Raw genomic sequence first — 19338 nt, 5'->3', positions numbered from 1 at the left:
CGTTAAAATATCGGCGTCGTAGTAAACAAAACATAACCTCAAAGTAGTTTTTGTTATTAATTAAATTATACACTAACGGAGATTTATTTAGTAAAATATAACTAATTGCATTTATGCGAATAAGCCAGAGAAATGACATGGCTATATTTAGCATTGTTATATTTTGTGACTTCGTCGAAAACTGGAGCCGAAGAAAACTTTTGTACCAAGGAAGGCGAATGTAACAAAGGGATGTACAGTAAAGGTAGGACAGTAATGGTTTTGTTATCTACAATGTTAATTCTACTATTAATTGGAATGACAGCATACTGCTGTACCACATTCAGTAAACACTTATTTTTTCAGAAATCAATGACTGGAGTACAAAAGTAAATCAACAAATTAAATCAGCCTTAGCAAAATACACCCCTTGTGAGAAGAAACATTGTTCTTGTCACAGTGCAGTTATTGAGCAAGACCTTCAGCCTTTTAGTGATGGTATCACAAAGGAACAATTTGCCATAGCTGTTGCGAAAGGCACCAAGTACCAGGTAGGATTGCAAGGAATGGTTTAATGGTTACGATGAAAAAAATGTGTCAGTATTTTTTTGATACAACTAAGTGTTAGGTTGTAAAAGAGGCATTCAATTATTCTTTTTAATCAAGTATGTAAACTTTAAGAGTGTTTTTCTAAATATATTTCAGATAATAGATGGCAAGCTGTACAGACAAAAAGACTGCCACTTCCCAGCAAGATGTGCAGGCGTCGAGCATTACTTATCAGCTTTAGCACCTAAAATGCCAAACTTGGAAATTGCTTTGAACACCAGAGATTGGCCACAGGTCAACCACTTGTGGGGACATCCGAAGGCACCAGTTTTCTCCTTCAGTAAGGTCATAATAAATATTATTGATTGTGTATGTTTTTAATGGGCAAAATAGAATCATCAAGTTGTGACCAAAAATATTTTTTACAGACAAAGGACTACTATGACATTATGTATCCCACTTGGAGTTTCTGGGAAGGTGGTCCTGCCATATCGCTATACCCAACTGGAATAGGCCGTTGGGATAAGCATAGAATCTCAATTTCTGCAACTGCAGCTAATAAGTATGGGACTTGTAGATATTTTAATTTTTATTATTTTTTTATGTGATAGGTGGCAGACAAGCACATAGTTTTCTTTATTAATTAAAATTTTCTTCTTCTTTTAGGTGGCCATGGGATTTAAAGCTAGACAAAGCTTTTTTCCGTGGTTCCAGAACCAGTGAAGAGAGAGATGCCCTTGTATTACTTTCTCGTTCGAAGCCAGAGCTTGTTGATGCTCAATATACCAAAAATCAGGCTTGGAAATCTGAAGCAGTTAGTATACCTAATTTGTTGTCGTTCTTTCATTTGGTTGATCTTTATCTGATTATATAATTTTTTCAGGATACTCTCTATGCTGAGCCAGCTTCAGAAGTGTCATTTGAAGAACATTGCAGATACAAGTACCTCTTCAATTATAGAGGAGTAGCTGCAAGTTTCCGCTTTAAACATCTGTTCTTATGTAAATCTTTAGTGTTCCATGTGGGTGAAGACTGGCTAGAATTTTTCTATCCATCCCTCAAGCCCTGGGTGCATTATGTACCTATTTCTCCAAATGCATCACAACTAGAAATAGAAAGATACATAAACTTTTTCAAAGAAAATGATTCTTTGGCTAGAGATATTGCTGAAAGAGGATTTGAACATATTTGGGAGCATTTAACTGACAAAGATGTACAATGTTACTGGAGAAAGTTACTAAAGAAATATTCTAAATTAGTGAAATATGATGTAGTCAAAGATAGTAATTTAAAAAGAATAAATGCATATCATGACGATTTATAATTAAATACAAGTAATATTTTTAAAAAGGTGTTTTACTGAACAATGAAACAACTTGTTGGGAGTAGGTAGTATATTAAATTTAATGTCTACAGTAAAGCTGATGAAATCTATTTCTACCATTTATAGTAAAACTAATGACAAGTCAAACAATTTAAAGAAATATTGATAAACAATTGTAATATTTAAGATACCCAAATGCGATAGAAATGTACACAGACTAATTATGACTAATAAAACGAAATTTGAGATCTTTGTTTCAACCACATTATATTCTTGATCCCATACATAAAATAGAATAATCCATAAAATGCACAAACAGTGCGAGGGAATAATTTTTTTTTCTCGTGTCAAATCACGCATTTTTCTTAATTTTCCATTTAATATAAAAAGAAACATTAAAAATTATGTACTTATGATTACGTAAGATGCAGCTCGAGCTAATACCTATCATAGGCAATTGATCGACGTGCCCTGCTATAGTCTTTTTCACGTAAGATGATCCGTATGACACTTCAAGGTTATCCATATTACGCATACTACATATGCAGAATAGTTTTGAAAAAATATTTGTATTTTATTAGGAATATAATAAAAAAAAAATTAACTACTTGTCTTGAAATATATAGTAAAATCTGAGTCTATTGATTATATTTAAATTAAATACGATGTAAAAATATTTTTTATTTAATGTACGCAATGTGTGAAACGGAATATATTTAGTGCTGGGGTATTTCTTGTTTAATAAAATCGATTATTTCCGCGGTTCATTAATCGATTGCAGTGAATACTTGTCTTAGTTATTAAAAACATCACAAAAATCAATTATATTTTTCGATTATTGACTTTAATAAACGCATTGAAAATAAATTAATAGTTTTTAATTTAAAGAAACAGAACCAGTACTTTTTAAGAATCGTTTTTTTGAATACGAACCATGAAATTTGAATATTATCAATAAAAAATTGTTACAATAATATTTGTAATTAAAAAAAATATTTTTTTGTTAAATAACACCTTTACAAAATATTTCTCTAAAAGTAGGTTTCACTACCTCTTCGAAAAAAATCGATAGATAAATCGCTATGCTTTAGTTATGTGACATCTCTAAATCTTTCAAACTCGAAACGTCATACGGATCATCTTAGGTGAAAAAGACTATAGTGAAGTATAAGTATGATGTACTAAGAATACTAAAATATACGTCACGGCTATCCGATTACTGATTATACTGAGTTGTTTTGTGACGTATAACTTGGGAGGAGCTAACCGCTTAGCTGAAGTCGCGGTGGGGGAAAACGGCGGGCGCCACGAGGGTCCACACGTAAAGCCCGATGCAGAGCCACGAGGAAGTTATCTTGACCCACATGGAAGCGACGTTCTCCTTGGACAGCTCTGAGCTTGGACTGTAATAAATATTTTGTATTATTTATCATACATTCTAAAGTAAAATAATATTGTTTCTGGAATAAATGGGAACAATTAAGCCGTTAGCTATGTATTTGAGTTCAGAATTCCGAAATCCGTCGGCCTATCAATGCATTCTTTTCACTGCACACCAAACAAGACATAATTATAAAAGAAATAATTATCCGAAATCACACAATTCAGGCGTCCGAATAGGCTAGCGTTCGTTAGGAAGCGATCTCTTCCAGTAAAAACAAGGAAGAGGAGAGAGAGAAGAGTTTAAAATAAAAGGAGGAGTCAGGTCAGTCACGGTAATACTATCTATAAGTCAGTGTTTGACATTGAAGTTTGATCTTGGTTGACTTCATTTACAAATTCGATTTACTCGGTTATTGTACACCTTATCTCATCTAAAACTGGTTAAAGCTCAGCTGCTTTAATTTTGACTGTGAGATACCTATATAGTTTATGTTATTTTACAACGGTTTTTGCACTGCAAATAGGAGCAGTTACGTGCAAGTTTACTAAGAACAAAATTGCAATTCATAATACTCACTTGAACCAGTTAGTCAGCGTCATCATAATATACAAGGTGGCGAGCGCGAACACGACGTGGAAGAATGTCCAGGAGTAGGCCACGCCGTCGCCCTCGTTGTCCACCACCTTGGCCTCCTCGCGGCCCGCCTCGCCGCCGTCAGCGCCCTCTATACAATCATACCCTGCTCGTGAGCATGCCACAGAGACGACTATTAGCTTTGTGGTCAAAGGACGGTACCTTGAGTGATGACTGAAAATCGCTGGTAGGGTTCAAAAGATAAGGAGACTGTAAAGTGCGGAAGGGCCTCCTTTTTAGGGTTCCGTAGCCAAAATGGCAAAAACGGAACCCTTATAGTTTCGTCATGTCCGTCTGTCCGTCTGTCCGTCTGTCCGTCTGTATAATTAAAATATCAAAAGAGCAAAAAAAAGACGACCGAACAAACCGACGTTTCCCGCGCTTTTTTCCTTGTGTTTATTTCTTTACGTGGAATCAATCAAAATGTCAAGTTGACATTACTAGTGCAGTGATTACACCGTACAACAGATACACGTACTAGGTTTATTTTCACGCGATATTTATAACTCACTCAATATAATTTTTTTGGAAAATAATCTTTTCGATTGGAAAAGACGGCATACCTACATTAGGCCGAGTCCGCACTATGGCTTAACCGCCGCGGTTTTTAACCACGTGAACCAAGTAAAACTAATGCAAGCGTCCGCACTGCGGCTTTTTCCCGCGTATGCGTTTCAGGCGGTCTCGCGGTTTGGAAAATCGTAGTGCGGACTCAGCCTTATTTATTGCTAGCTTCACAATAATGCAGCAGTGACTTCATTCGTTTTTATTTTAATAAGAAAGTCATGGGCTGGCGAGGGAACGAAGGTCGAGTAGGTGAGCACTCCACCGAACAACAAAATCAGTCCATTAATCTGGGGTCTTAGATTAAATCTAAGTCTGGGGTTTTATTAATCTAAGTCTGGGGTCACTAATTCACTATTAATGCAAACATTATTTTTGTTTGAAATGAATAAATTCACGGTCATCTTTGGCGAACATTGCAAGTTTGCAATTTCAATTAAAAAAAATATAAAAACAATCAATCCCACTTCAGTATTAAAAAATGAGATACTGTACATCATAACTGTACTGTCTGAAGTTAAAACTTTTAGCCCTCCTCTATTACAGAATTTGGAACAATAGTATCTCCAGTGATTTTTACATTCAAATCTTAATAAGTTCTCGATTCTGCTCCAAGCCGTCGGACAACCATGCTCGCTGCGTGCAACATAATTTTTGATTCGAGAGTCGCGCCAACTCGTCGACTGGTCGACTCGAGGAAACGAGTTCGCTCCACGGCGCGAAGGCGCTTGCTTGTGTGAGCCGTTTTGCGCTGAAAATGTGGTTTCATTCGACTTGACGCACCGCGAAATATTAATTCAGTGACTTGAATTTCGTTTTTGTGACTGACATCTCTATTTTGAAGGAAATTCAACAGTTTGATGAGTGTTTTGTGTACGAGAAGACTACGTGGTTAATAAATTACGGATTTTTTCGCAACCGACTGCACAATGCAAACAATTTTGAATTTTAAGTCTACATCTAGTGTGTGTAAATTAGTACTGTTAAAAAAATGTTAACAGGTTGTCTAGTGTTTTCGCTTCTAGTTTTTCACACATTCCCAACAGGTAAGTTTTGCGGGTCATTATAAATCAAGTTTACTAACGTGCTGCCAGGAATTTAACTGATTTAAGTACGAGTATTCTAATAAACTGATACTTAACCCTAAAAAGTATGGTGGTGGTCTCGTTTTGTCCGTTACTTTAAAAATATTGTCGCTGATCGAACGTTTAAAAAAAGTAAAATTATGCTTGCAAAAGTTTTTAATTTAATTTGTTCCTTGAAAAATGTGACAATCTAACCATAGAAGAAAACCTAAAGTTACCAAAACAGAAAAGTCAGCATGAAAGATTTCCACTTCTCAGAAAATAATAATCCCGAGCTGAATTACTCATTCAGCATAGCCAATACCACCTATGTCTTGTTTGGTTTCCCTACCAGACTAGTAACTTCCATCAAGAGTTCAACGACATTGAAGCTGTTAGATTTCCTTCACTACATATGTACCTACCTACTACATTGCTCCAAAGGTTCATGTAGGAATCTTATAAGGATCTGTTTAGAAGGTAAATAAGTATTATACTATTTTAATTAAAACGTCTTTGTAGTCCAAATAAAAAAGATTGAGTACCTACCTAGGTACAGTCAGCGTCAACAAATAGTGATAATAATAGACCCACCCAAGTGACCAAAACACAACCAAAAAAGACGCTGCTCTAATCCTTACAGCCCCAGGACTTCTAATAGTTCTATCAGTTCCTACTAAGCCGCTTCCAGAATCCAAAAAATCTTAAAACATGGTTTTATCATTTGGCGGTTCTGCTTCAAAAAACCTCGCGCGCTTTTTTAAAACGACGCAAACAAAATCGGTTACCGTAAATTAGTAGCTACAAAAGGCCGGTGAACGAGTTTACTTTTTGTAACATTCACGTCGACCGGTCTGCTGTGTGGGTGATCAGGAAGCGGAGCCAGGTGTCGTGACGTAAGATACAATGGCTCGTAATAAGTACCTGAACCACCTCTCTAGCTCCTGGTTAGTTCGTTTACAAAATCAAAATCAAAAATATTTATTCAGTTTATACCACAAGTGGCACTTATGAATCTAATTCAAATTAATTCAAAAATCTAATTCAAATTAAGTATGGTACCTATAATGTGTCGGATTTACAGTTTTGCCGCCCGTAGGCTAGTGTGAGGTTGGATCTTTATTTAACTTTTATCTTCTGAAATCGAGTAAGCGTCATCTGATATCTGCCGCCCCTAGGCCGCGGCCTATACGGCCTATTGACAGATCCAGGACTGCCTATGATGTCTGGTACATTATATTATGGTAATACCAGACATCATAGGGGCAGAACCGGCCAGTTGGGAATTAAATTCGAATCGATGAAAGATGCTGTAGTTACCATCGGACAAAATTGAAAATTCTACTGCCGAAGAGGCTAAGTAATAAGTCTAGTTCGCACCCTTTGGGTATGGATCCCGGAAGAAACAAAGGGCCTGTACGTAAAACAACTACTTGTTGTCAGACCACGAGAAGATGTAGCCAACAAAAATGATTGGAGAACTAATCAAAAGTTACATAAAAGTTTTTTAGTGATATCGTCGCGACATGACGTTATTTAAATGCCGAAATATGTAATAAAAATTGAAAACAGTGGATCTACCAGTAAACAACATGTTCTGACCATTGCACTCATGTTACCTACAAAGTAAGATCAAGATACATCTAATAATAACATTAATGCCCTTACAAGGAATAATGTTATTGAATTGTCGCCTCCCAGACAATGGTCATGCTGGTCGCAACGTGCGTTGGTCTACCAGTTTTTTGCTCGGACGTGGAACAAACACGCTATTATAGCGAGTGAGCAATCAATTAAGAAAAAACAGGCACTGACATTGGCAACGAGCATTCGTTGATTGAAGAGTTATCGTTAATGGACACTGGAGCCCCGTTGAGATATGCCAGATTGTTGTTGTTACATGTACCTACTTATTTACTGCAAAAACTCTTGAAGAAACTGACTGTTTGATTTAAATTAGATAGAAGAATCTTATATAGAACGACACATCAAGATTCAAGATTAAACACTGAATGCAGTCTTATAGGTGTTATTTTGGATCAAAGACTTGCTTGCATTTATTACGTGCGCGTGCGCCTCCCTCTTCCCATCATCAGCCCATGTTGTTCCTTAGAAGAGAGAACAACTTAATTGGGAAGTGTATGATTTGACCTTACAATTTTGAATCCTGAAGAGTCTGGCTGGCTTATTATGAAAATAAGACCTTGAGAAACATTTTTTGAGAATTTGCCAAAAATATTTTAAAGAAAGATTCTGAGAAGAAAATTCATGCGTGCGTGATAATAATATTGTGGTAGGTCTTGTAGACACTTAAATAGCCTCAAATCAAATTGCAGCTTACATAAAAATATCTTCCAATGACACAATTGTACGCAATACTCCACGAATTTGCAAAATAAATTCAATATTTAACAAGGTGACTTAATGGTTGACTTTTTTTCTCAGCTTCATAATAAAAACTATTCAGGGATGTCCAGAGAATTTACGAAGATATTTGCCTAATAAATTATTAGCGTGGTTTGTAATTTGTAAAGTCAGTACTGCAAGAAAGGATTTTTTCCTGGCGGCTTGGTGACTGGAATTGAACCGNTTACAAGCTTTATATTGACTTCACTTGTTAGTATGTGTGGGACAAATCTTGCAACTGAATTTAAGACCAGTTCTCCTCAACCGATTGAGCTGAAATTTGGTATACTTATGTAAGTACGATGACAATGCAATATTATGGTACCATAGAGCTGGTCTGATGATGTAGTCGGGAGGTGGCCATAGGAACTCCTAAACAAAACGGCAGAAACTCATCCAGTTTGGGTTCGTTGGATTTGTCTTTTCGAGCACTTTAGTGTTAGATAATGTCCAGGGTCCTGAGATTAAGATATAACTAAAAAGTGTAAAATAAAATTATAATAAAAATAATCTTTTTTTAAAACAAGCTTTTATTCTGAATTTCGAAAGCTTGTAGCGCAAACAGAGAAAAAGAGGAATAAATTCCATGCGCGATACAAACTTTGTAATTCAGAATAAATCTTGTTTTAAAAAAAGTTTATTTTTTTTTTATTATAATTTTATTTTTTTTTACTTCTCGCTCACGGTCCTTCGTCACGCATACAGTTTCCTCGTCTCGTTTTGCAAATAATTATTTTATAATAGTCACGTTTTTACCATAATCGAGTATAATTATAACTATGAAACCACGAAGCACACGTAAACCCCAACGTCATGGTAATAATTATTATAGTACCGTGCTAACGTTTAGACCCAAGCTATTAACTTTCATTAATAATTTTAATTTAGTACTTGACAAGGTTTTATGATTTTAAACTTTTGTTTGAACTCTTATCGTATTAACAGCGATTAGCTTTACCAGGGTTGGCACTGTGTAGTATTTTATTTATTGTTGTTTTTAATTTAATTTAAATTTCAGTGGGACATTGTTAAACTCATGATTATTATTTTGGTTCTTCCACTGTTTAGGTTGAGACTAAATTTAAACTTAGTAAGTACTTGTTTCAAAGAAATCGTTCTGTCTGTTGGTAACGTCGGAGAGAGAGGTAGACCTACTTAGTAATATCTTCTGCATATTTTGGCCCCTATAGACTTTATCATACTTACTTAAAAAATGAGACGCCATTTTGTAAAATAAACTGTCATGAATGTCACATATCCTGAGATATCCTGAGGGTCCTGATCCTATCATGACATCAAGACCCTATTTATACACCTGCTATGCCCAGTTTTTTAAATTCATCTTCAGTCAGTATTTATATTAAACAGAATTGTACAGAAAAATGTGTACGTAACCCTAACAGAAACAAAGTGAATGACTTATCAGAACTGCCAACATTGACCAACAAGGCATCGCCAGCCCTACTCAACGCTCAGTTTCTGTGAACAATTCTTTTTTTAGACATACGACATTATTAGTGTAGATGCTACGCGCTTGTGTTGACGTGTAATCTCGGACTATAATTCATAGTTTACCGATTAGCAACAATCATTAATTAATATTAGGTAAGTACAGGGGACATACAGTTTTTTTGCATAAAGTCAAGTAGGTAAAAAACGATATAATCTTTTCGTTCGTTCGAATATATAATCTTTAGCTTGATGTAATATTTCGTTCTTCGGCGGGCTCCGTTCAACTTATTATGGTACAGTCAGCGTCATATAGTTCGTGACACCCAAAATAGTCAAAAATTTCGCAACACGTCATAAGTTTGTGTTGTCAACTTATTATTATTGGCCACTTAGGGTGTAAAGTAAAGTAAAATTTATTTCTCACCAATATAACAGATAAATATGTATAAAAACAAAAATCTGGAAAAACATAAATAAGCATTTTGGTGGGTTGATACCTGAACTAGGATAGGAAGATTCTTGTGTCTCAGGTTATCAACCCTCCACCACATAGTACAACGGTCTAATAAAATATAAGGAAAAAACACAGTGTCACGTGTCACGAACTATTTGACTCTGACTGTAGCTTAATAATACTCTTATTATGGTTAGTACAGTCATTGACCGACGGTATTATGGTATGTGCCAGTGATAATTAATCATCTTGTACACATAAAAATAGAGATAAGTTATCATAGAACACGCATTATGGCATCATGCCATAAGGGCTACCTTTTCTTTTTTTATTATTTTCTATTGACGTTCATAAGTGCCACTTGTGGTCTAAACTGAATAAATATTTTTGATTTTGATTTTGCCGCAAACCGTCAAAAAAATAACAGATTCAAAATTACTCGTAGGGCTAATTTTTCAATTGCTGGTGAAATTTTAACTGAAGAATGAGTTTGGCACATTGACAGTTTCAGTATGGGAAATAAGTATGTCTAAATGTCAATTTTATTCTTCAGTCAAAAGTTAGCCGACGCGCGACGATTGAAAAATCAGCCCTTTGACGCAAAAAATATTACAGACTGTCTAAAATCAGGTGGACTTTTAATTCTTTTTTTAATTAGCACTCTATGCCTGCCCTCTTCCAACTCAGACCAGAGGTGGAATTGTGTAAAGCAATCGTAATCATTTGACAGTTCATAACCTACGATTATTCTGTCAAATGCTTTGTTTAACTTACTTTATCGTTTATGTTATATGTATGTTTATGAACTGTCAAATGATTACTATTGCTTTACACAATTCCACCTCTCCACCTCTGAAACCAATACAATTGCCATTCTATGTGCTTACCTAAATATTATTACTTCCAGGTCTAGACAATGTTGCGTTTCAAACGAGATCTGGATGCGTCGTATCCCCACGTGTGGGACCGCTGGGAAGCCGACGGGAAGACCTGGATAATCCAAGACTTACCTCCCGAGGACGATGAGACCGCGCTCCAGATGATGGTGGAACATTGGCTTCCAGATGAACCTTTGAGCTCTAGTGCTGGTATGTTACTCCTCCTATGTTCTTCTGATTAATTTCGTTGCGGGTCCAATGACAGTTTAACTTTCCCCCGGGACAAACTTGACCTTCATTGGTTGGGTTTTTGTGGCGGTCAAGCTGTAGATCCTGGCTACACAGGAGTTGCAGTGGTGGGAACGAGAGGTGGGATAGTGCTGGTATGTTAAACAAGCTCTTTAAGCATTACATTGGCTAATACCACCGTCGGACATGGTTGGTCTCGCGGTCTTGGCTAATCCTGTCGGCCCCCCATTGAGGGTCTCAAAGTGGACTCCAAACTACACTTGTGTCCTTTGATCACCCATGGATAAAAGTCCATTTTGATCACCTAGATGATCTTATCAATGGGTGATCAAAGGACACCAAAGTGTCGCCTAGTGTCCATTTTGATCACCTGGGTGGTAAAATTCATGTGACCCCATTGAGGGGAAGGCGTAGTGGGTCCCGTGGGATCTGTAATAACGCCGCAAAACTACTACACCTTTACCCTGGCAGTCAAATTGTAACCTGGATACGGGAGTTGCAGTGGTAAGAACGAGAGCTGGGATATATTAGTTCTATTATGTAAAATTGAAGATGATTCTGAGAGAACAATCAAAAGCTGCCTAAATGACTCAATGTACCTCCAAGCGCTGACAAGTCGACATGCTTTACATATTCGACATGATTACTTCACCACATCCTTTGTTTTATAAAACAGGTGTATTCAAATTCGAATCGGTTCAAAAACTAATATTCCCATGTCTTCAGGCAAAGTCAATAGCATGCCTATGTTAACTAGGCCCTAATTATTTAAGTCAACAATTATCAAGGTTGCTTTCGAAATAAGTTTGTATAGATGAATGAATGAGGATTTGCCAGCTGTTTAACTAATATTTACTAATATTCTTTTAATATCCAGGCATACTCGACGATCCGGTTAGTTTAGAATGCTTCAAACACATGTGGAGAGAGTGTTTGTCCCAGCGCATGAGTCTTGGTTGCTATACAATCGTCGAAGGCCAAAAAACTCTAGTAGGAGCAAACGTGTGCATGGTAATGCAAAAGGAAGATAATGATAATATACAGGTGAGAAAGACACTATAATCCTTTGTATTACTAGAAAATACAGGATTTAAATTATGTACTTAATTGATATATGCCGTGTGGTGACGGCAGAGTAGAATACATTTGTCACCAACCCCTACTCTTCCCGCGGGTGTCGTAAGAGGCGACTTAGGGACTACACATCAAACAGAGAACGGGTAGCAGCGCTCTCTGACAAACATCAATCTTTTAAACTGCGATCTCCAACCCGCCTGCCAAGCGTGGGGATTATGGCAAAACCCTCCACTATAGTGGAGGAGGCTCATAGTCCAGTAGTGGACTGTAAAGGGCTGTTGATGATTGATGATGATTGACTTAATTGATTAATGAATCATGCATGCAAACACATTTCATTAACGCTGAACAAACTGGTTGGGGAAATCCTAATGTTCGCATATTGTTTGTCTCTTAAATGTGCGCAATTGATTTGGTGCATGAAATTGCTAAAATCTTTTTATAGTCGTGAAAGAAAAGTGGTTCACAATGTGTTAAAGTATTTGTCGAAGAGAAATACCAAGGGTTCGGACAATATTTTCATTGAATAATGTTTCCAATAAAGGTTGTCAAATTGACTGACATGTTTATCGTATAGTACAGTCCACTATGAAATTTAGCTGTGGTTTGTTTTAACTACATATTTTAAAGTTTTTTGTCACTTTCTAAGTGTTGAATTTTATGGAATTGGGAAAGAAGTACCGAGTTTGAAGCGTTCATGAGCAGACATTGCAGTTGAATATTCAAGTTCTGAAATTGATTATTGATGAATAATAAAATAAATCCTACTAGCTCGATTGATGATCATTTAATTTATTTAAACCAATACGTTTTCTATAATAATATGTTTTCGTTAATTTATGAAAATATTAAATTAGCCCGTAATCCTGAATCCTGATACATAAAGTTAGCCTATTAATTTGACACAGGTACGACTGTACTCAGTGTTGCACTATCAAATGCAATTGTTGCTCCTCTATGCCAGGGTTTTTATGTTCCTGGTCAGGCTATAAATATCGTAAGAGACGACTAAGGGACAACTGCGAACATCGGGCCTCCCCAACCCGTCTGGCCAGTGCAGCGTTGGGAGTATAGACCAAATCCTCTATTTGTCTGATGAATTAGAAGACCATTGTCCTGCAGTGGAGACTAAACGACCTGATAATGTAATAATTTACGAATTTTTAACCCACAGTTAGAAGAAAAGAGTGCTCTGAACGTTTACGGCGTACTTTTACATTTAGAATCAATGGCTGACCAGTATGAGCACCTCGGAACGCAGAAAATACTAGATGCGTTTGGTCTGGTCGTACATAGGGACTACCGAGGTTGCCGGCTTGGAGGCAGAATTTTAGCTGCTAGGTAAGTACTTAAGTATCAGTTTTAAGGTTCACATTTCCTTGCATTGAGTACGTCAGTCATGACGTTTTTATACGCTTGATTAAGCGACAGCGCACATTGAGCGACAAAACGCGGCGACAGACGCGGCCACAAAACGCATGCGCGTGTAACGAGCGTTTTGTGGCCGCGTGTCGCCCAATGAGTGCTGTCGCTAAAAGTGCATGTCAGTCCGACCGTCAGTCCGTCTTCGCCTAAAACCTAGTCGTTAAATTCTGACAAAGCTTGTAAAATACATCATCATACTTACAAAGAGTTAAAATACCTTGTTTGATCCGAAATGGGACATATAGGGCTACCACTATCGAATTGTAAAAAAGAGACCACCAAATATTCATAGGGAATATTTGGTGGTCATTTGGTTTCGGTGGCGTATTTGAGCACCAGAAGCATACCTACATTACCTACCCGTCTTTTTATACTACTTTATACAATCGTTTCATATCTATTTCAGGGAGCCTCTAAGCAAGTCTATAGGTGTGAAAGGAACAGTATCAATGTTCACTGGGCCGGCCTCACAGAAGCTAGCAAAGAACTGTGGCTTCACAACAATCTCCAAAGCAACGTGGTCGGAACTAGCCGACGTTGGTCTTGACTTCCCGAGAGAGGACAAAGTGGTTAAATACATGATCAAGAAGTTTAAATGAAAATATTTTAGCAACCAAGTATCAAGTACGAACGAGCATTTATTCATATGAAACCACCGAAACCATATTCCCTAAGGATGGTTTTAGTGTCACGCGGACCGTCCGGTGCGGACCCGCTCCGCACAACCAATCTGTATGAACTTCTAGGGAGCGTTTTAGAGTAATGCGGTCCGGAGGAACCGCTCCGCTCCCTAGCAGTTCATACAGATCGGCTGTGCGGAGCGATCCGCACTGACAGTCCGCGTGACACTAAAACCAGCTTAATATTCCACTTATGACACTGTAAAATAAAACAATGACATTCAATTTGATATTTTTTTTGTCTTCGGCACTTTTGCGATTTTGGTTAAAGTACCTAATAATGTGCTCACAGTTTATATAGATCGTTTCATCTACGAAGACGCGTCCCACCATTCTTCCACTAATGTCTGCGTGTTATCGGTACACGCTAAATTATCCATGAGTGCACACGCACACTACAATAATGCCGCTCGGATTGGTCGGATCAAACTCCCCGCACCCCGCGCTTCCCTCGACCAAAAATTGGTGGGGCGCGTCTTCGTGGATGAAACGATCTATAGCTACCGAGGCATACTTAAATTTCTATGCCAAAGGTAATATTATAAGTCAGAAATGTAAACCATTTAAAAATAAAATATTTATTAAGTCTTGTATTTTTAACAATTAATAATATACACAATCAGTTAAACGTAGTTACAGTCAAACAACAATAGACTTTTTGCCTGTACAGTAAAGATCAGGGTTCTCTTAAAATAGGCGTTCTTATAGATCTTACTGCAAGAAAACTTAAACATTAAAAAGGGCAACAACTATATGAATTAAGCATAATCAATAAGGATATTCAGACTTCAAATATATCGTAATTTTGAATGTGTTAAAATGTACAGTCGCAAGCGCATCAACGTACCGCAAAATTGGAAACTACGTCAATTGACTTTGATATTTACGAGCAAAACATAAAGTACAAAATACTTTTGGTATAATATTTCATATTGAGGAATAGTTTTCTGTACAATAAAAAAATCTTTAAATATTTGTCCATTATTTTAAGTAAAATTATAAAATTAGACAACTGTACTTTTTCATTCAAAATAATGATATAAATTGATTGTCAAATACAGGCCCAATTAAAGTTAAAAGTACCGTACAAATTAAAATGGTCTCTTAAAAGTTCTATAATCAAAAGTGGAAACGAAACGTTTTAAACTGGATTCAAAGTAAGTGTCCTGATTATTGTCCTTATTGTCATTCGTTGAATTAAAATCTATTTTCAAGTGTGTACAAATCAATACTTCTGGCCTTAATATTTTGATTGCTTAAAGTTTTAAACTGACAGCAGAATATTCTTTCCAGTACCCAAAATAAATACCACACTAGATCGCAAATGGTCAACCAAAGTTTTGCGGTCCGCGGATTTTTATGAAGTTAATGACCGAATACCAATTCTTGTGTGTTTCATCCAACTTTTACATGTAAAGTTTTATCACTTGAACTAACCAAATAAATAAAGTGATAAACCATGAGAAAAATTTTAAAATCAACCTTATTTTTGCACGATACGGTCCATATTTTATCCGTAGTCTACATTACTGTAAAATCAAATGTTACAGAAATTGTTACCTTAAAACATCGTCACAAGTTCTACTTTGGCCTGAAGTCGGGTAAGCAGTGTTCGACGGGGTTCGGTGGGTGTTCGTCGGTGAGATACGAGCTTAGTAGTACGGGTGCACATACTGGTATCCTACGGGACACCAACCACGCGGCGTCCCGGTCTGAGAGTGGGTACCTTTTGATGTCGGCAAAGCATACGGTGATGTCTTCGTTGTTGTATGGCGGCCTGGAAAAAATAGGTTAATGAATAGTTTGCACATTGGTTAGAGGTAATTGCAACGCTTGCTGAATTTCTATGCAACAAATCACATCAAGCGATGTATTACCTCAAAAAAATTTATAGAGCACCCAAAACTCAGCGTTGTGAGCGCGCAGAAAATTGCGGAATAAAGGCGTACCAAGGAAAAAGTGTCAAAGAGCGGCGGACGGCTTTAAAATATGATTTGCTTATCTCTCAAAGGTTCAGAATGCCCTCCTGGGCCAGAATATAAACCCATGCCATCTTAGATGGTACGAAGTTTGGGAGGGCAGTTAGTCACTGAATACGTGTAGCTGAGCAACGCCACGACGCGACGCCGCGACGCCAGCATAAGCCACGGCAGCCGCCGCTCGTGCCCGAACGCCTTTGAACCTTAATTCCTGTTCACATTGCTCTCATATTACTTGTTACACTCACTCGTCTTCCGGCGTTATTCCATCTCCAGCGCTGACCAGTCTAGCCAGCAGTCTTCTCCTAACCGCTGGTACGTGTAGCAAGGCCACGACGCCCGCAAAAGGCCCCGGTAATCGTCGCTCATACCCCGAGCGCTAGTGAACCGTAACTCCTATACGATATTAAGGTACACATTGCTCTTTTATTATTAGTACTCACTCGTCTTCCGGCGCTATTCCATCCCCAGCGCTGACGAGTCTAGCCAGCAGTCTTCTCCTAGCCGCTGGTACATGTAGCTAGACCACAACGCCTGATCGCACCCGTAACGCCAGTGAACCTTAACTCATGTACGATAAGGTTCACATTGCTTGTAACGTTGCAATTTTTGCTGTTTTTTCACAAATTAATATTTCTTCTCAATATTCTGATTTTGGATACCACTAGCGACATCTATTGGCGTGATTTAGAATTAATTTGCAATAGATGGCGCTTTTTGCTCAGTCAATTCAAATATATTTTATTGAAACATTTCCTAATGTTTTTATTGTGATTATTCTATTTTTTAATAGAATATTTTCAGTGTTCAAGAGATTGTTTTCATCATGGTTTTTANCAGCAAAACTGCAACGCTACAGTACTGCCTACCTCGAAATTAGTAGTGCTAATGCTCGCCACTGTCTAAGGAGTATATTTATCAGCGCTCTACCCAGCATCTGTTTCCATGCCAAACAAACAACCACGTAAACACACAGATTAGGCAACAACGTCACAGTGAGAGTTAATTATAGTGCAAGTGACAATAATGAGATAACACCGCCTGTCCTTTGCCAAAACTTCCGAACTGCGACTGCAATGCAGGTAGAATTTTTATCAGCAATATTTGATGATATGATACAAAGAAGGGAATTCCGGAAAAATACGATGGTGCTTTCGTCAGCAAAGTTATAAATATTGTTTAACTTATTGACGTAGATGATCGTAACATAAAGAAGAGTTTTGCTGATCTAACTAAATATTACAACTTTACAGAGGTTTGTTGTTGTTGTGTGTAGATGCACCTTCAAATACGAAATTTCGATTGTTATTATAAATAGATCGTTTGAATGACTACGACTACTGATACTGAACTTCACCGTCGCTTCATTGACCGACCCTAAATATAAGCACGTGTAGACAGACAGTCTGCGCACACGCTGTTTGAAACCGATTCAACTTTCTATTGCCAACCGATATTTAGACGGCTGACGTGTTTATCGCTTACAACACCAAACATCACATAATTTAGCGTCAACACAATACGGTACTAATGTTTGTGGAACTATCATCACTATTCATACATTATTATTGTACTAAAGGAGCATAACTGTTAGTTATTGACGTAGCTTCTTGTTGTGGCTGGATTACTTGGTTTAATCAAACAAGTGATTGGTTCATCAGATCAACAGGTTTCGAAGTTCCAATATGTTTTTTAATACATCTAAATCCCAACATCTAACAACAACAAATTTTCTGGATCTTCAACTATTACCGCAACTATGTTAATCTGTTTTAATTACATATATTTCAAGATTTATATTTTTTGTTTGTGTATGAAACAGCAGCGATACATAAGACGGAAAGCAATAAATCATTTCAGCACTTATCAGTTCATTTTAACTTAACAGGTAAGTAATTAAGGATTTCAACAGACTAAGAATTAATAACGTGTCCGAAGTAATTTTTAGTAATTAAAGGGCTTGGTTTAGATTCCAGTCTTATCCAGGAGGTGTGAACGTGATTTATGGTGAACGAAATTAATGTGCTAAAATGAAAAAGGACAAATTGTTCTTATTGTTGTAATCTATACTATAACTACTTATAATAAATCTGTAGAGTGGTCAATTCTGTACATGAAATATATTTTCAAAATAACTATCAGGGGGTGATTAGTGATCGATACTGATGCCAAAAATGCAATCAGTAAAATTTTTGTCTGTCTGTCTGTCTGTATGTTCCTTATAGAAACAAAAACTACTCGACGGATTTTAACGAAACTTGGTACAATTATTCTTCATACTCCTGGGCAGGTTATAGTTTACTTAGGAATTCCCACGGAAACGGGAATTAGCGGGAAAATCCTTTTGTATGAAAAATCTAAACCGCTTAAGTTAGACGCTTGAAATTTGGCATGCAGTTACCTTAGTAAACTTAAAGCTTAGTTACAACAGGATATTGCAACATTCCCTCGGGAACGGGAGTTAGCGGAAAAAAACATTTGTATGAAAAAATCTAAACCGCGTAAGATGAAAGGGGTAAAACGGGATCGACGCGTACGAAGTCGCAGGCGGCCGCTAGTACTACAATAAAGTAGTATATTTTTTATGTATATTCTTTGGTCGGACATGATTAGTTCTCTAATTATAATTTCGACGTCGCAATTGCCTTGAACTTGCCTTTGGGAAATGTCACGCCCACATACGCAACACCCCACTGGGGACTGCCAAATACTTGCGGGTACACACACTGTCTTGGAGTTTAATAGATACGGCGCCTGTTACATTGTTTGTCCAATCAGTGACCAATGATGACTTAGATTAGATTGTGATATGGGTACTTCATTTGGTTCGATCAAATCCATTAACGTTTGGGTTTGGCGTTAGTAGATGTGGTGTTTACAAACATCACATCAACACCAGCGCTCACTATTCTGTTCTACTAATCGCAATTTGGATTTGATGGATTATCAAAAGTAAAATTTGACTTTCAGAAACTATTGTGCAGTTTCTGAAAATCCCAAATTGTACAATTCTCTCATGATCTACTGGAAATAAGACTTTAATTGTTTATTCTATAGGCTTGCTTTTTCACAAAAATAGTAGATAATTAATAGTCAAGAAATGAAGATGCATCTGTAGGTACTAGCTCAAAACTCAAGCTCGTCGACGTAAATGCATGTCACTAACGACGCCACGCTAATGTTCCAGCAATTTGTTTTGATTAGTGCCGTGTCTTTAGCTAATTATCGAGGTGACTGAGTC

General features: G+C 37.1%; 4 protein-coding genes and 1 long non-coding RNA gene across 6 annotated transcripts in view; 3 read left to right on the top strand and 2 right to left on the bottom strand.

The window, feature by feature from the left end:
* On the top strand, positions 1-2002 carry LOC114360538 (O-glucosyltransferase rumi homolog). The gene is made up of 6 exons (XM_028315266.1): positions 1-244; positions 346-530; positions 685-873; positions 957-1090; positions 1195-1342; positions 1412-2002. The coding sequence occupies exons 1-6, from the start codon at positions 133-135 to the stop codon at positions 1850-1852; spliced, it is 1209 nt and encodes a 402-aa protein (XP_028171067.1). The 5' UTR covers positions 1-132; the 3' UTR covers positions 1853-2002.
* A 115-nt stretch (positions 2003-2117) lies between these two features.
* Positions 2118-4850, bottom strand: LOC114360542 (probable serine incorporator). Its single transcript, XM_028315269.1, has 4 exons — positions 4832-4850; positions 3813-4053; positions 3012-3255; positions 2118-2328 (listed from the first exon to the last, which is right to left on the bottom strand). Exons 1-3 carry the CDS (start codon positions 4848-4850, stop codon positions 3123-3125), a joined length of 393 nt encoding a protein of 130 aa, XP_028171070.1. The 3' UTR covers positions 2118-2328; positions 3012-3122.
* A 226-nt stretch (positions 4851-5076) lies between these two features.
* Positions 5077-19338, top strand: part of LOC114360531 (uncharacterized) — a 78509-nt gene continuing 64247 nt past the window's right edge. Inside the window, exon 1 of one of the 2 annotated variants that reach the window (XM_028315260.1) lies at positions 5077-5479. In XM_028315260.1, coding sequence (XP_028171061.1) covers positions 5425-5479 — 55 coding nt within the window. In that variant the 5' untranslated portion in view covers positions 5077-5424. The remainder of the gene's footprint in view (positions 5480-19338) is intronic. The other variant, XM_028315259.1, reaches the window with a different exon arrangement.
* Positions 9391-14192, top strand: LOC114360532 (uncharacterized). Its single transcript, XM_028315261.1, has 5 exons — positions 9391-9508; positions 10717-10897; positions 11814-11980; positions 13188-13354; positions 13845-14192. Exons 2-5 carry the CDS (start codon positions 10726-10728, stop codon positions 14035-14037), a joined length of 699 nt encoding a protein of 232 aa, XP_028171062.1. The 5' UTR covers positions 9391-9508; positions 10717-10725; the 3' UTR covers positions 14038-14192.
* On the bottom strand, positions 14722-16624 carry LOC114360534 (uncharacterized). The gene is made up of 2 exons (XR_003656520.1): positions 16541-16624; positions 14722-15895 (listed from the first exon to the last, which is right to left on the bottom strand). It is a non-coding gene; the product is annotated as an uncharacterized LOC114360534 (long non-coding RNA).

The sequence above is a fragment of the Ostrinia furnacalis genome, unplaced genomic scaffold, assembly GCF_004193835.3.
Source record: "Ostrinia furnacalis isolate ACB-3 unplaced genomic scaffold, ASM419383v2 OfSCF5080, whole genome shotgun sequence".
In the NCBI taxonomy this organism is placed as follows: domain Eukaryota; kingdom Metazoa; phylum Arthropoda; class Insecta; order Lepidoptera; family Crambidae; genus Ostrinia; species Ostrinia furnacalis.
This window is presented reverse-complemented; position numbering and strand designations above follow the sequence as displayed.

Bases quoted from the DNA above. Each gene is read 5' to 3' on its own strand.
- LOC114360542 (XM_028315269.1), bottom strand. The intron at 3,256-3,812 runs GTGAGTATTATG...TATTTATTACAG, and splicing joins ACGCTGACTAACTGGTTCAA to TCCAAGCTCAGAGCTGTCCA.
- LOC114360532 (XM_028315261.1), top strand. From the start codon at position 10,726: ATGTTGCGTTTCAAACGAGATCTGGATGCGTCGTATCCCCACGTGTGG. The intron at 10,898-11,813 runs GTATGTTACTCC...TTTAATATCCAG, and splicing joins ACCTTTGAGCTCTAGTGCTG to GCATACTCGACGATCCGGTT. The intron at 13,355-13,844 runs GTAAGTACTTAA...TATCTATTTCAG, and splicing joins GGCAGAATTTTAGCTGCTAG to GGAGCCTCTAAGCAAGTCTA.
- LOC114360538 (XM_028315266.1), top strand. From the start codon at position 133: ATGACATGGCTATATTTAGCATTGTTATATTTTGTGACTTCGTCGAAA. The intron at 874-956 runs GTCATAATAAAT...TATTTTTTACAG, and splicing joins CAGTTTTCTCCTTCAGTAAG to ACAAAGGACTACTATGACAT. The intron at 1,343-1,411 runs GTTAGTATACCT...TAATTTTTTCAG, and splicing joins AGGCTTGGAAATCTGAAGCA to GATACTCTCTATGCTGAGCC.